Genomic DNA, 17,027 nt, shown 5'->3' with positions numbered 1-17,027 from the left:
GCTCTTCGCCTGCCCGCCAACCTTAAGGTTGGCCGGGCAGCTTTCTCAATAGCCTTAATTAGTTAATTAATGGCCTTAACAGGCCTTTGACAGTTCGGCGGGCGTGCAGCCAAGTCAGCTACATGCCCACTGAACTGAAAATCTAAATGACACGGGGTGATGTCGGGATGCACGCCCAACATCACCCCGCGTCATTTTATGTCTCAGGGCCCGCTCAACGAGCAGAAAATTCTCCCCTAGGTAACTATCACGGTCAATGCCAGTAGTATAGCCCCTGAGGACCTGGATGCAGTGTTGTTAGATGTTCAATGACCCCACACAAGTGGTCAAGATCAGTGAATGCATCTTCAAATACTATACCCTACCAGTTGAACCATGAGCCTCAGACGCTTCTTAATTCACCCAATCATTCGCTACCAACAAACTCTATCAATCATGACATTCACTACGAAGAAACTCTATCAATTTTAACATTCATAGCTTCACCTTATCCTCACATGCTTAACACTGCTGCTCATGTCCACATCCCACAACTTGCTCACCTTGCCAACAATCCCACACAACACAAACACGTTGCACCACACTCAGTGATCTCTTGTACAACATGGAGGTACATTACTGGAAGGCAGTAGCATCTAACTGGCAGGGGACAGGCAGGGCTACATGTTCTTATCCCAGAGAAGGAGATGGTACTTGCTGTCATTAGAGTGGGCGTGATTGATGATTGAGGCCATGGTCAGTGACAGGGCTGAAACTATCAAAGATGACAGTCTACTCCAACCTAATCTTCCTTCTCACATCCCACTTCATCTCACAATCTCTTGATGTCCAAGCTGCGGATGATGTAGGCATGCACCTCTAACTTTTCACCCCTTCCCTCACCACAACCACATCCATATATCTTTCTCCTTGGAGATACTCAAGAATTGCAATCCAGCCAGGCGATGATGGAAGAACAGGAAGACCGTGATGATGAAGAAGAAACCCCATCACTCACATTTTCAGCCACCTGCCCAGATAGTGCACAGCGTAGGCTTTAAACGATTACTTAGTTGAGACACTGCATACAATTGGCTTGCAGTCAGAGCAGAGGAGAAGGCAGTACATGTGCAAGCCTGCCTGCGGGTGAGATTGCACATGAATTTTGCTACAGAGGTAAATGAATACTTCAACGAAGCAACCTATAGAAAAAGGTTAATGGGTATGCACGCTACAATCCTTGACGTATTGGCAAGCCTGCCAGAAAGCCTGGGGTCAATGTCAAGGAGCACGGATCGAGTCTAGCACCAATTTAGCACAGGGCTTTATGCAGAGCTTTGATTCCATTCTGTTCACATTGGAAACGATGGCAACTCTGAAAGTGCTTGCAGGCCCATCCTTGATGTAGCATCTGATGGCTGATTTTTCAATTTTCATGTAGCACAAATAGAAGCCACATAACATTTGGATGCTGCAGTCGAAGTTCCTCAAGCTTAGTTTGCTGCCACCCAGGCTCAGACCGTTATCATCATAACTGCTGATACCAGTGTTCAAAAGGGTTTGCCAGGTATAAAAGTGGTCCAGCTATCTGTATTCCAACAGATTATTAGGATTGCTGAGGTGCTGCCTCAGATAAGTGACAGTGACAACATGGAGCTTGAACCTGCTGTCCACCATCAGAATGATAACATTCATCCTCTCACCACTACCACCCTGCCAGTGCTGTTGCTATTGTCTGTCAACCAGCCATCCCAGACTGCTGCCACACATGTTGATATGGTGCAGTCTGAAGCCAAGCCCACTGAGGCCATATTTGCTTGAGGTAGGCCTGTAGTCTACCCCCTTGAAAGTCAGCAGCCTGCCAGCAGCCATGCATTAGTTACCTCCCCCTTCCTCTGCAATGCCTCCCTCCACACCCCCTCCCTCCATTCTCCCTCCCTCCTGGGGAGGTTGAGAGAGGGACCCTGATGTTTGGGCAGCCCAGGACTCGGTAGAGAGGTATTGAGTGAGACAGAGAGAGGGGATTGGGAGAGGGTCAGTGAGGGGATCGGCTGAGGGAAGCAGCGGATGTGAAGCACTGAGGGCATTGGTAAAAGGAAGCAGCACGAGGGAAGTGATGAGGCAGTCAGGAGAGAGAAGCCCCCAAGGCGGTCAGGCAGTCGGGAGAAGGAAGTCCCCTGACAGTGGTCAAGAGAGGGACCCTCCACCACACCCTTCTCCTCCCGGCCCCCCCTCAAGGAGGTCGGAATCGGCGCTGACTGAAGTGGCGGGAACTGGTTAAAGAAACGGACTGAGCATGTGTAGTTATAACATGGTTTTTGGCACATGCACCGTAACCGTGCTAAAACAAAATTACAGGTCAAGGCCACCAGTGCTATTCAAGTAAGCTGCTTAACTTACAAACTCTGCTTAACAAAAACGCACTGAGAACGTGCTGTTAACAGGGATACTAGTATATTTTAAGCAACATTCAGGGGTGGGATTTCAACAATTGGAGAAAGATTCAAAACCACATTTTAGGAACAAGTCCATATGTTCTCGGGTTATTGAGAAACACCTAAACTTCTAAGCATCACAGATCTAAATCAGTTATCCCATGACACTTCAATTTGGAACTTTAGGACTTTGTGGTGCCCTCCTTACAAGCAAATGAGCTTGGTTTGTTTGCACCTGTTCATATGTTCCCAGCGAGTTTCAAACCTGGCTTTGAAAGGAAGTTAACTGTTGAAAGCTGTTATGTTTTTCTCTAACAATTTGGTGCAGCAGACACAAAAGGCCAGAGGGTCTCTTATAAACATCAAAGTTTCACGTTAATTATAAATAGAACCAATTTCCATGCAGCTGCATTCATTTGTGGTAGTTACGTTACATACATACAAACACACATACAAACAAAGAGCAGGAGTAGGCCATTCAACCCCTCGAGCTTGGTCTTCCATTTAATAAGATCATGGCTGATCTGATAGTAACCTGAAATCTACATCCCACCTACTGCTGATATCGTATTATCCGTTTGCTTACCAAGAATCTATCACCTCCCCTTAAAAATATTCAAAGACCCTGTGTCCACCACCTTTTTAGGAAGAGAGTTCCAAAGACACTCAACTCTCTAAGTGAAAAAATTTCGCCTCATCTCTGTTTTAAAGGGGTGATCCCTTCTTTTTAAACAGTGGCCCTTAGTTCTAGATTCTTCCACAAGAGGAAACATCCTCTCCATATCCACCCTGTCAAGGCCCCTCAGGATCTTATATGTTTCAGTCAAGTCACCTGTTACTGTTCTAAATTCCAGCGGATACAAGCCTAGTCTGTCCAACCTTGTCTCATAAGACAACCCACACATTCCAGGAATTAGTTTGGTAAACCTTTGAACTGCTTCCAATGCATTTACATCATTCCTTAAATAAGGTGACCAATACTATACACAGTACTCCAAATGTGGTCTCACTAGTGCCCTGTACAATTGAATCATAACTTCCCTACTTTTGTATTCAATTCACCTTGCACTAAATTATAACATTCTATTAGCTTTCCTAATTACTTGCTGTACTTGCATTCTAGCCTTTTGTGATTCATGCATTAAGACACCCAAATCCCTCTGATCTCAGAACCATTAGTTCCAGATTGTATGAAGTCATTCAGCCTTCTCGGTATGATGACTAAATTGGTCTGACATTTGTAGAGGTCAACAGTCCATACTTTTGTTAAACTCTTTGAGTGCTGAACTTTTACAGATCCTCAGTTTGGCAGCAAGTTTTCTCAAGCTGTAGTCTTGCCTAGGTTACATCTCATCCCTTTACTAGCTGCTTCCTAAATAGATTAAAAGCAAAAAAACTACGGATGCTGGAAATCCAAAACAAAAACAAAAATACCTGGAAAAATTCAGCAGGTCTGGCAACATCTGTGGAGAGGAGCACAGTTAATGTTTCGAGTCTGCATGACTCTTCAACAGAACTAAGGAAAAATAGAAAAGGGGTGAAATATAAGCTGGTTTAAGGGGGGATGGGACATGAAGAGCTGGATAGAGGGCCACCGATAGGTGGAGATAACCAAAAGATGTCACAGACAAAAGGACAAAGAGGTGTTGAAGGTGGTGATATTATCTAAAGGAATGTGCTAATTAAGGGTAGAAAGCAGAACCAGCCAGGTACAGATAGCCCTAGTTGGGGGTGGGGTGAAGGAATCGAAAAAACCTAAAAGGTAGAGGTAAAACAATGGATGGAAATACATTTAAAAATAATGGAAATAGGTGGGAAAAGAAAGCTCTATATAAATTATTGGAAAAAACAAAAAGGAGGGGGAAAATTGGAAGGGGGTAGGGATGGAGGAGAGAATTCATGATATAAAATTGTTGAACTCAATATTCAGTCCGGAAGGCTGTAAACTGCCTAGTCGGAAGATGAGGTGCTGTTCCTCCAGTTTGCATTGAGCTTCACTGGAACAATGCAGCAAGCCAAGGATGGACATGTGGGCATGAGAGCAGGGTGGAGTGTTGAAATGGCAAGCGACAAGGAGGTCTGGGTAATGATTGCGGACAGACCGAAGGTGTTCTGCAAAGTGGTCACCCAATCTGCGTTTGGTTTCTCCAATGTAGAGGAAACCGCATTGGGAGCAACGAATGCAGTAGACTAAATTGAGGGAAGTGCAAGTGAAATGCTGCTTCACTTGAAAGGAGTGTTTGGGCCCTTGGACGGTGAGGAGAGGGGAAGTGAAGGGGCAGGTGTTGCATGTTCTGCGGTTACATGGGAAGGTGCCATGGGAGGGGGTTGAGATGTAGGGGGTTTTGGAGGAGTGGACCAAAGTGTCATGGAGGGAACGATCCCTGCGGAATGCTGCTGGGGGGATGAAGGGAAGATGTGTTTGGTGGTGGCATCATGCTGGAGTTGGCGGAAATGGCGGAGGATAATCCTTTGAATGCGGAGGCTGGTGGGGTGATAAGTAAGGACAAGGGAGACCCTTTCATGTTTCTGGGAGGGAGGAGAAGGTGTGAGGGCGGATGCGTGGGAGATGGGCCGGACACGGTTGAGGGCCCTGTCAACCACCGTGGGTGGAAAACTTCGGTTGAGGAAGGAGAACATGTCAGAGGAGCTGTTTTTGAAAGTGGCATCATCAGAACAGATGCGATGGAGGCGAAGGAACTGAGAGAATGGAATGGAGTCCTTACAGGAAGCAGGGTGTGAGGAGCTGTAGTTGAGGCAGCTGTGGGAGTCGGTAGGCTGGTAATGGATATTGGTGGACAGTCTATCACCAGAAGTTGAGAGAGAGGTCAAGGAAGGGAAGGGAAGTGTCAGAGATCGACCATGTGAAAATGATGGAGGGGAGGAAATTGGAAGCAAAATTAATAAATTTTTTCCAGGTCCAGACGAGAGCATGAAGCAGCACCGAAGTAATCATCGATGTACCGGAGAAAGAGTTATGGGAGGGGGCCAGAGTAGGACTGGAACAAGGAATGTTCCACATACTCCATAAAGAGACAGGCATAACTGGGGCCCATGCGGGTACCCATGGCCACACCTTTTATTTGGAGGAAGCGAGAGGAGCTTAAGGAGAAATTGTTCAGTGTGAGAACAAGTTCAGCCAGACGGAGGAGAGTAGTGGTGGATGGGGATTGTTCGGGCCTCTGTTGGAGGAAGAAGCGGAGAGCCATCAGACCATCCCAGTGGGGGATGGAGGTGTAGAGGGATTGGACGTCCATGGTGAAGACGAGGCAGTTTGGGGCCAGGGAACTGGAAATTGTTGATATGATGTAGGGTGTCAGAGGAATCACGGGAAGGGACTGGACAAGGAGAGAAAGAATGGAGTCAAGATAGCAAGAAATGAGTTCCGTGGGGCAGGAACAAGCTGACACGATCAGTCTGCCGGGACAGTCCTGTTTGTGGATTTTGGGTAGGAGGTAGAAGCGGGCCGTCCGAGGTTGAGAGACTATCAGGTTGGAAGCTGTGGAAGGAAGATCTCCAGAGGAGATAAGGTCAGTGACAGTCCTGGAAACAATGGCTTGATGTTCAGTGGTGGGGTCATGGTCCAGGGAGAGGTAGGAGGAAGTGTCTGCGAGTTGACGCTCAGCCTCTGCGAGGTAGAGGTCAGTGCGCCAGACAACAACAGCACCACCCTTGTCAGCGGGTTTGAAGACAATGTCAGGGTTGGACCTGAGAGAACAGAGTGCAGCAAGTTCAGAAAGAGACATGTTAGAATGGGTGAGAGGAGCAGAGAAATTGAGATGACTAATGTCATGCCAACAGTTCTCAATGAAAAGATCAAGAGAAGGTAAGAACTCAATGAAAAGATCAAGAGAAGGTAAAAACTCTGCTCGTTCAGTGCTCAGCATAGGACTTAATTTCATACCCTTACGCCCTCATCTCAATGAATTTTGGGCTCGGCACGATGCTGAACTATCCTTCGTCTCCGTGCTCACTTCTTTGGGCAGGAGTCCTCTCCCTGTTCAATGGGTCCTTTTACCCACCTCCAATATTCTCCTTCCACCTGGACCCCTCCCTTTGGATTCTTACCTTCTCTTGATCTTTTCATTGAGAACTGTCAGCGTGACGTTAGTCATCTCAATTTCTCTGCTCCTCTCACCCATTCTAACCTGTCTCTCTCTGAACTTGCTGCACTCCGTTCTCTCAGGTCCAACCCTGACATTGTCATCAAACCCACTGACAAGGGTGGTGCTGTTGTTGTCTGGCACACTGACCTCTACCTCGCAGAGGCTGAGTGTCAACTCGCAGATACTTCCTTCTACCTCTCCCTTGACCATGACCCCACCACTGAACATCAAGCCATTGTTTCCAGGACTGTTACTGACCTCATCTCCTCTGGAAATTTTCCTTCCACAGCTTCCAACCTGATAGTCTCCCAACCTCAGCAGCCCGCTTCTACCTCCTACCCAAAATCCACAAACAGGACTGTCCCGGCAGACCGATCATGTCAGCTTGTTCCTGCCCCATGGAACTCATTTCTTGCTATCTTGACTCCATTCTCTCTCCCCTTGTCCAGTCCCTTCCCATGATTCCTCTGACACCCTACATCATATCAACAATTTCCAGTTCCCTGGCCCCAAACTGCCTCGTCTTCACCATGGACGTCCAATCCCTCTACACCTCCATCCCCCACTGGGATGGTCTGATGGCTCTCCGCTTCTTCCTCCAACAGAGGCCCTAACAATCCCCATCCACCACTACTCTCCGTCTGGCTGAACTTGTTCTCACACTGAACAATTTCTCCTTAAATTCCTCTCGCTTCCTCCAAATAAAAGGTGTGGCTATGGGTACCCGCATGGGCCCCAGCCATGCCTGTCTCTTTATGGGGCATGTGGAACATTCCTTGTTCCAGTCCTACTCTGGCCCCCTCCCACAACTCTTTCTCCGGTACATCGATGATTACTTCGGTGCTGCTTCGTGCTCTCGTCTGGACCTGGAGAAATTTATTAATTTTGCTTCCAATTTCCTCCCCTCCATCATTTTCACATGGTCCATCTCTGACACTTCCCTTCCCTTCCTTGACCTCTCTGCCTCAATTTCTGGTGTTAGACTGTCCACCAATATCCATTACCAGCCTACCAACTCCCACAGCTACCTCAACTACAGCTCCTCACACCCTGCTTCCTGTAAGGACACCATCCCATTCTCTCAGTTCCTTCACCTCCATCGCATCTGTTCTGATGATGCCACTTTCAAAAACAGTTCCTCTGACATGTCCTCCTTCTTTCTTAACCAAGGTTTTCCACACACGGTGGTTGACAGAGCCCTCAACCGTGTCCGGCCCATCTCCCGCGCATCCGCCCTCACAACTTCTCCTCCCTCCCAGAACCATGATAGGGTCCCCCTTGTCTTCAATTATGATCCCACCAGCCTCCACATTCAAAGGATTATCCTCCGCCATTTCTGCCAACTCCAGCATGATGCCACCACCAAACACATCTTCCCTTCACCCCACGCCCCCCCACCACCGGCAGCACTCCGTAGGGATCGTTCCCTCCGTGACACCTTGGTCCACTCCTCCATCACCCCCTACACCTCAACCCCCTCCCAACCACACCTTCCCATGCAACCGCAGAAGATGCAACACTTGCCCCTTCACTTCCCCTCTCCAAGGGCCCAAACACTCCTTTCAAGTGAAGCAGCATTTCACTTGCACTTCCCTCAACTTAGTCTACTGCATTCGTTGCTCCCAATGCAGTTTCCTCTACATTGGAGAGACCAAACACAGACTGGGTGACCGCTTTGCAGAACACCTTCGGTCTGTCTGCAAGCATTACCCAGACCTCCCTGTCACTTGCCATTTCAACACTCCACCCTGCTCTCATGTCCACGTGTCCGTCCTTGGCTTGCTGCATTGTTCCAGTGAAGCTCATCACAAACTGGAGGAACAGCAACTCATCTTCCGACTAGGCACTTTACAGCCTTCCGGACTGAATATTGAGTTCAACAATTTTAGATCATGAACTCTCTCCTCCATCCCCACCCCCTTTCCGATTTTCCCCCTCCTTTTTGTTTTTTCCAATAATTTACATATATTTTTCTTTTCCCACCTATTTCCATTATTTTTAAATGTATTTCCATCCATTGTTTTATCTCTACCTTTTAGCCTTTTTCGATTCCTTCACCCCACCCCCACTAGAGCTCTCTGTACCTTGCTCGTCCTGCTTTCTACCCTTAATTAGCACATTCCTTTATATAATATCACCACCTTCAACACCTCTTTGTCCTTTTGTCTGTGACATCTTTTGGTTATCTCCACCTATCACTGGCCCTCTATCCAGCTCTTCTTGTCCCATCCCCCCTTAAACCAGCTTATATTTCACCCCCTTTCTATTTTTCCTTAGTTCTGTTGAAGAGTCATGCGGACTCAAAACATTAACTGTGTTCCTCTCCACAGATGTTACCAGACCTGCTGAGTTTTTCCAGGTATTTTTGTTTTTGTCCAGAATAGATTAGCTAGCTTGGAATCATTCAGATTAATTTTAGTTTTCTTCCACCTGAAGTTCTCATTCCCAGCTTCATATCTGGATATTTCATGATTTATTATTTGGTTCCTATCCTTCAAATTACTTGCACTGATCTGGATATGGAAAATACTGCTGCCCAGGCCAGATCAAAGTGATGAAATCAAGGACTGGTCTGTGCAGCAATACTGAAGTGTCCTTTCCAGGACACAAGTCTGGGCAAAATTTATGAGCCTAAATTTTCCCCGCATCGGGCGGGAATGGCAGGGAGGGTCGAGGAGTCGACCGCCACTCGCAATCAGCTCTGCACCGCGACTTCACGTGGGCGGGCAATTAAAGCCTACCCTGCATGAATTGTGAGTGGTAACACTCAGCCTACCTGTGCAGGCGGTTCGAGTAGGGAGAGTCGGGTCTAGCACTCAGTTCACGCATGGAGCTGCCTCGGGGGATTGAAGCACTTTTTAAAAAAATTTTTAAAGACATTAAAAAATTTAATGAAACATGTACCCTCACGTGACTGTGTCATGGGACATGCTTTTATTTTCAAAATAAAGGTTTTTTTTTAATTAGTATTAGCTTTAGGAAACCTCATCCTGCTCATGGATGAGGTTTCCTAAATAAATGTAAAGGCCGCTTGGCCTTTTCACCTGCCCTCCAACCGTAAGGTTAGATGGGCAGCGTAAATTTCGTCAGTTAGGGCCTTAATGGCCTTAACAAGCCTTTCAATTATCGGCGGACGCGCAGCCAACGCCGGCATCCGCCTGCCAAATGAAATATCGCGCGGGTGCATGATGAGGTTGGGACATACGCCCAATGTCATATTGCGTTCCGGTGTGTCAGGCACGCGCCTGCACACCAAAGGTAAAATTCAGGCCATGGAGTCCCAGGGCTGCCCAAAAGTCAGAGTCCCTCTCTTAACTTCCCCGATTGAGTCCAAACCAGTGGAAAGCACTACATTTAGCACGAGCTTGGTTGCAGGAGTTGCCAAAAAGATGTCATGTTTAGACATAAGTTTACCTTTAGGCTCCAGATATTTTGTCATGGTTTCCTCCTCTAGCCTCCAACTCCCCTGAGGTACCCACATGCCCATAGCTGCAAGTTTGGTTTGTGAGCACTAGAATGTGTCCACATGCCTTTTTTTTTCATGGGATGTGGACATCGCTGGCTAGGTCAGCATCTGTTGCCCATCGCAAATTACCCTCGAGAAGGCAGTGGTGATCTGGCATCTTGAACTGTTGCTGTCCCTGTGGTGTAGTGTTATAACACAGCAGTTGATAAAGGCTGTTATTTAAAATCTCAGAGGGAAACTTTAAGCAACTGTCATAACCTATATTTTCAAGTGGTATGTTTGAGATGCAGCTCTAAATTTAGGAATAAGACCACCAGTTCTTGAGAGGTTTTTATATCAAACTACATGAGACATGTATTAATTTACACAAGTTAAACATATACACATAGCTACAAATTACTACTATCATTACTTTTTAACAAATTCCTAAACTAATCTCCACTTAGGCAACAACAACCTATAGACGAAGCAGACACCAGGCAAAGCATTTTCACCTTACAAATTCAAAATTATGTTCCTTTCACTTTGGTTCCTTTGCAAATAGTTGTAGGCTTACAGCTGCTTTGATGTTACGTGCCTCTGTCCACACAAAACTGCCCTGTGTTATACCCAGCACTTCTTTTTGAATGTAAATTTTCATTGTATCGCCAGACCCTTTGAACTCCACCTCTTATAACAATAAAACCCCTTTCGTAGTACCAATTTTATTAGTAATATAAACATATTGCTTGGTGTCTCCTAGCTAGGTGTAAGATTTCACTCCCACTCTTGAATGCTCTATTCAACAAAATGCAATTGTACTTCTACCTCTGTTTCCATTTCAAAACTAGTGTACATCAAAGCATCCAGACTAGCTGGCTTTAATCCAGTTAAGACACTCCCACAGTAAACCTCTATTTAAAAAATATATAATTTCCAATAACATTATATACATTAATAGCTTCATGACAGTCGATAACCCAGAGTGCTGTTAGGGAGGGAGTTCCAGGACTTTGACCCAGTGACAGTGAAGTAACAGCAATATATTTCCAAGTTAGGATGGTGTGTGGCTTGGAGAGGAAGTTCCAGGTGGTAGTGTTCCCATATGCCTGTTGCCCTTGTCCTTCTAGATGGTAGTGTTCATGGGTTTGCAAGGTGCTGTCTAAGGAGTCTTGGTGAGTTCCTACAGTGCAGTACACACTGTTGCCACTGTGTGCAGTGGTGGAGGGAGTGAATGTTTGTGGATGGGGTGCCAATCAAGCAATCTGCTTTGTCCTGGATGGTGTCAAGCTTCTTGAGTATTGTTGGAGCTGCACTCATCCAGGCAAGTGGAGTATATTCCATCACACTCCTCACTTGTGTCTCGTAGATGACAGGCTTTTGGCAGTCAGGAGGTGAGTTACTCATTGCAGGATTCCTTGCCTCTGACCTGCTCTTGTAGCCACAGTATTTATATGCCTGGTGTAGTTCAGTTTCTGGTCAATGGTAACCTGCAGGATGTTGATAGTGGGGGATTCAGTGATGGTACTGCCATTGAATGTCATGGGGCAATGGTTAGATTCTCTCTTGTTTGTGATGGTCATTGCCTGACACTTGGTGGTGTGAATGTTACTTGCCCCTTGTCAGCCCGAGCCTGGATATTGCCCGGGCCTTGCTGCATTTGGACATGGACTGCTTCAGTATCTGAGGAGTCACGAATGATGCTGAACATTGCGCAATCATCAACCTGTACACTGCATGTCAGGGGACCAAACCTCCTCTGAATTCCTTTGAAATCCGAGCTTGGTTCCTTGCGGGACCCATTTGGCATGTGTCGCCATAAGGAGGCACAGCTGAGGACTTGCCAATGGAGAGGCTGTGTATTGACCGAGAGACACTTGCACATTTGGCTCTCTTTTTTGCATGTTGCTAGCCAGTGATTTAAGCTGAAAATGAGAAGCAAACTAGCACACACAAGTGGAAAGTATGGGTAACTCTCTTCACCCACACACTAGACGCATCACTAGACACACAGAATGCCCACTGCTGGTTTTAACGGTTATAAATGAAATGGGTATTGGGAGTCTCAATGTAGTTCTTTGTGGGTGTGGGTCTACAGCACCAAAGCAACCAGTAATTTGATATCAAATTCACAAGTTCTCTCAGGTTACAAGGATAGCTGATATAAAAAGTTATTACATTATGAAACTGATATTATATGCAATGTTCTTAATTTGAAATTAAGTCACATTGTAGAGGAGATGAAGCTTTACTGTCTGTGATCCATATTGTAACCATCGTAAGGATACATAGAAATGAACACACACAAATACCCAAAAGTTTTAAATCATAACCTTGTTAAAGTGCTGATGGTGGGCAGAAGTAATGCTTTCGCCCACATTATTAGTATGTTTTTTCTGTCATCGGTGCATTCCAAAAACAAGCTAATGGACGGATTTCAACAAAACTTGGTATACAGATAGTCCCAAGAATGAACTGAATAGTTTTTGGCAAAGTAGCAAAGACTTTTTTTTAATTCATGCATGGGATGTGGGTGTTGTTGGCTAGATCAGCATTTATTGCCCATCCCTAATTGCCCTTGTTCGGAGGGCATTTAAGAATCAACCACATTGCTGTCGGTCTGGAACCACATATGGGCCAGACCAGGAAAGGATGCCAGATTTCTTTCCTTCAAGGACATTAGTGAACCAGATGGGTTTTTACAACAATCGGCAAAAGATGCAGATCTGGTTCTGATTCCTGGAATATTTTAAAAGATCTGTTAACATTGGGAAATGGGGTTAATTTGATGCTTTTACAATGTTGTGAATTGTTTTAATTAGAATGTTGTGGATTGCCTCAGCTGCTATGGTGGAATTTGTCATAGCTGTCAAAATGTGAGCAGGGTTTTCAGAGCAGGTTGTTGGATGTGGATTGGCCTGAAGCTTCCTCGGTGAGATGGAAGGTCTTAATAAAAATGTATTTTTCAGCTTGTAATCACAGAGCTTCAGCCAAGCAGGGAAAATCCTCAAGGGAGAATCTTGTAATTGTAATTACATTAACACAGTGTGCACTGAAAATTCATCACCAGTTTAGATGTTCAATGTATAACTTTATTTCTTTTCTATTTTGCTTTCATTACCTCGGGGTTTCCTTTCCCAGTTACCATTGAATATCAAGTCCTTACTTAAGGCCCTGTTATTTTGCAATAATCCTAAATTTAGGGGTGATAGTTTTCATTCCCTTGCTTGCAACTGAGCAGGAAATGGTGTTATTTATTCTGATGTTGTCTCAACAGGTCCGTGCTCGTCTAGAAGACTTAATAACAAGTTTGCAAGGGGCAAAGATTAACTTGGAAGATCAACTCGGTCAAGAGGTCTGATATTTCCATTACACTGTAATCTGGGGAAAAGTTTTACCCCCGTCAGGGGAGGTTGTACAGGGGCAGGCACAAACCCAATTGGCGCCCCCAATCAGGGCCACATTGCCATTTTACATGCGCACAATAGAGCGCATAAATCTCCCTGAGGCACAGAGGTGCCTCAGGAAGATCAGTTTGTTATTTAGAAACTGAAATAAAGTAATTAAAAACTTTTAAAACATGGGTCCTTATGTGACACTGTCACATGAGCTGGGACATGTCAAAGAATTATTTTAAAAATTTTTATTGAATTTTAAAACACTTCATGAAACATCATCCCGCCCATGGATGAGGTTTCATGAAAAATGTGAAGACCACCTGGGCTCTTTGCCTGCCCGCCAACCTTAAGGTTGGACGGGCAGCTCATTTAATTGCTTAAATTAGTTTTTAATAGGCCTTTGATAATTTGGCGGGCGAGCAGCCGAGTCGGCTGTGTGCCCGCCAAACTGGAAATCCAAATGACACATGGTGACGTCAGGACACCTGCCTGATGTCACTGCACGTCATTTTACGTGCCGGCGAGCGGGCCCCACCTCCGCTCGCCAATGGGAGAATTCGGGCCCCTGGACATGATGTTTTAATCCTACAGCCAAAACAGCACAGCACCCCATTATTTCTTCATTAAACTAACATTTAGTGACTGGTTTTATTTATCAGCTATAATAATTATATCCTACAGTAATCTAATTGCTGTGTCATATCTGATATCTTGTTTAAAATAAAATCTGAAGTTTATAGGAGAATATATGTTGAAATGTTTAGATTTTATTCTATGAAAACTAATGTCAGTTGCTTTTGTTGACTATTTAAATGGTGGCAGTCAAGGAATTATCTCCATTATTTAATGAACCAATGATCCTAATGTCTGTGGAGAGCAAAATGTTTTATTTTTCTTTTATGCATATGTGTTTAGGTACAAAAGCAAACTATGTTGTCACAAAGTGCAAAAGATTCTCATCAACTGTGGGAGGAGGAATTGAAAACGCGATCAAAGCTTGGACTTCGACTTTCTCAGTTGAGTAGAGAAAAAGATGATCTGGCAGGCCAGGTAAAAACAAAGTGAACAGATAGTTTGTGATATATATTGCTTATCTCATTTTGTAGAACTGCTTTGTATATAATCCTATAAACTTAAATTTAATGATTTCATTCATGATGTAGCAAAGTAAACAATTACTGCTGGTGCAACTTTCCTCAACTTTGATTTTTCACGGAAAGGATATGTTTTCTTGAGGCACATTAGCAGTATATTTTATATCACCAAGCTGTGACATATATGATTAAAGATATTGCTCCACAAATAATGGATCCATAAAATTCCATAAGAAATTATTATACAGAAACAGACCATTTAGACAAACAGGTCCATATTGGTGCTTATCCTCCACAATAGCAATAGTCACAAATTTATGTGCCTGCTCTTTCTGTAACAATCTGATATGACCTTTGCTTCTATCATTTTCCCTCATGTGGCCCTTAATTAATTTATTTATTTATTGTTTAACTCATATTGATCAAGTGGTCTAGTATGAAGTGCCTTCTTTGGTTGCAAAGTTTTTGGTACAAAATCTATACTTTATAGTTGCACTCCCAATTGCAAGTTTTAATATGGTAAAGCATTGTCACTTTTGAACAGTTTTCCAAGTGACGTGAGGAAGTGGTGGAGCTGAAAAATTGATTGATAACCAAAACGCAGCCTGATTGCAAAACATTAAACAAAATTACTAAAATACTTTCCAAAGAATTATATATTGTGACATTTTCAGTACAGAACATGTAACTATATAAAATATATCTACAGCATTCCACACTCTCAAATGTATGGAAAGCTTGGAACTATTTGTAAAGATCATTAAATAATTAAATTTAAAATGCCAACTACTTTGTGGAAGGATGTCTCGATAATTTTTAAATCAAGGGCTATAAGTCAGGAATTGGAAGCGAGGGAAGAACGCAAGAAAATTACAATCACTGGGGAAGTGGTACTTAGCAAATTGTTGGAACTGCGGGCTGACAAGACCCCACTCCTGATGGATTTCACTCTAGGATCTTAAAACAAGTGACTAGTGAGCTAATTGATGTGTTTGTTTTAATTTTCCAAAATTCACTAGATTCAAGGAAAGTTCCATTAGATTGGGAAATAGCTAATGTAACCCCTTTATTCAAAAAGGGAGGGAGACAGAAAGCAGGAAAGTATAGGCCAGTTGGCTTAATATCTGTCATGGGGAAAATGTTGGAAGCTATTATTAAAGACGTTATAAAAGGCACTTAGATAAATTAAAGGTAATCAGGGAGAGTCAACATGGTTTTCTGAAAGGGAAATCATGTTTAACCAATCTATTGGAGTTCTTTGAAGAAGTAACAGGTGCTGTGGATAAAGGGGGTGGATGTACTGTACTTGGATTTTCAGAAGGTGTTTGAAAAGGTGCCTCATCAAAGGTTATTGTGGAAAATAAAAGCTCATGGTGTAGGGGGTAACATATTGGCATTAACATATAGAAAATTGGGTATCCAACAGGAAACAGAGTAGGCATAAATGGATTGGCAGGATGTGATGACTGGTGTGCTACAGGGGTCAGTGCTGAGGCCTCAACTCTTTACAATTTATATAACTGATTTGGTTGAAGGGACCCAGTGTATGGTTGCTAAATTTGATGATGACACAAAGATAGAAAGTAAGCTGTGAAGAGGACATAAGGAGGCTACAAAAAGGATATAGATAGGTTAGGTGAGTGGGGGCATACACCTAGCAAATGGAGCATAATGTGGGAAAATGTAAGATTGTCCATTTTGGCAGGACAAATAAAAAAAGCATATTATCTAAATGGCAAGAAATTGCAAAGTCTCCTAGTTTGTGAATCACAAATGGTTAAATGCATGTACAACAAGTAATTAGCAAAGTTAATAGAATGTTATCATTTATTGCAAGGGGAATTGAATACAAGAGTAGGGAGGTTATGCTTCAATTATACAGGGCATTGGTGAGACCACATCTGGAATATTGTGTACAGTATTGGTTTCCTTATTTAAGGGAAGATGTAAATGCATTGGAAGCAGTTCAGAGGAGGTTTACTAGATTAATACTTGGAATGGGCAGATTGTCTTATGAGGAAAGGCTAAACAGGCTAGGCTGGTATCTGCTGAAGTTTAGAAGAGTAAGAAGCGATTTGATTGAAACACATAAGATCCTGAGGGGACTTGACAGAGTGGATGTGGAAAGGATGTTTCCTTCTTTGGGAGAATATAGAACAAGGGGCTACTGTAAAAAAAAAATAAGGGGTCGCCCATTTAAGACAGAGATGAGGAAAACATTTTTCTGAGGGTTATGAGACTTGGAATTCTTTTCCTCAAAAAGTGGTTGAGGCAGAATCTTTGAAAATCTTTAAGACAGGAGTAAATAGATTCTTGAAAAGCAAGAGGGTGAAAGGTTATCAGGGGTAGGTGGGAATGTAAATTTGAGGTTAAAATTGGATCAGCCATGATCTACTGAATGGCGGAGCAGGCTCAAGGGCTGAGTAGCCTACTCCTGCTTCTAATTTATATGTTCCTTTACATAAATGCATTGAATTTGCAGAGCATTGCCTTAAAGATAAGCCAAAATATTGCCTGGATTTTGCAGCAAAAATAATGGTGAAGTTATCAGTACTATTCAAGAGTAAAGA

General features: G+C 43.9%; 1 protein-coding gene across 9 annotated transcripts in view; it reads left to right on the top strand.

Moving 5' to 3' along the window:
• si:ch211-272n13.3 (ankyrin repeat domain-containing protein 26) overlaps positions 1-17,027 on the top strand; it is a 195,706-nt gene that overhangs the window by 140,770 nt on the left and 37,909 nt on the right. For all 9 annotated transcript variants that reach the window (XR_005946506.1, XM_041216457.1, XM_041216463.1 and 6 more), the window contains 2 exons: positions 13,243-13,320; positions 14,279-14,413. Coding sequence is in view for 8 of the 9 variants with exons in the window: in XM_041216457.1 (XP_041072391.1) it covers positions 13,243-13,320; positions 14,279-14,413 (213 nt within the window). In the remaining variant the exon portion in view is untranslated. The remainder of the gene's footprint in view (positions 1-13,242; positions 13,321-14,278; positions 14,414-17,027) is intronic.

Source organism: Carcharodon carcharias, chromosome 21, assembly GCF_017639515.1.
Source record: "Carcharodon carcharias isolate sCarCar2 chromosome 21, sCarCar2.pri, whole genome shotgun sequence".
In the NCBI taxonomy this organism is placed as follows: domain Eukaryota; kingdom Metazoa; phylum Chordata; class Chondrichthyes; order Lamniformes; family Lamnidae; genus Carcharodon; species Carcharodon carcharias.
The sequence above is the reverse complement of the archived record's forward strand: the minus strand, read 5'-3'. Positions and strand labels throughout refer to the sequence as shown.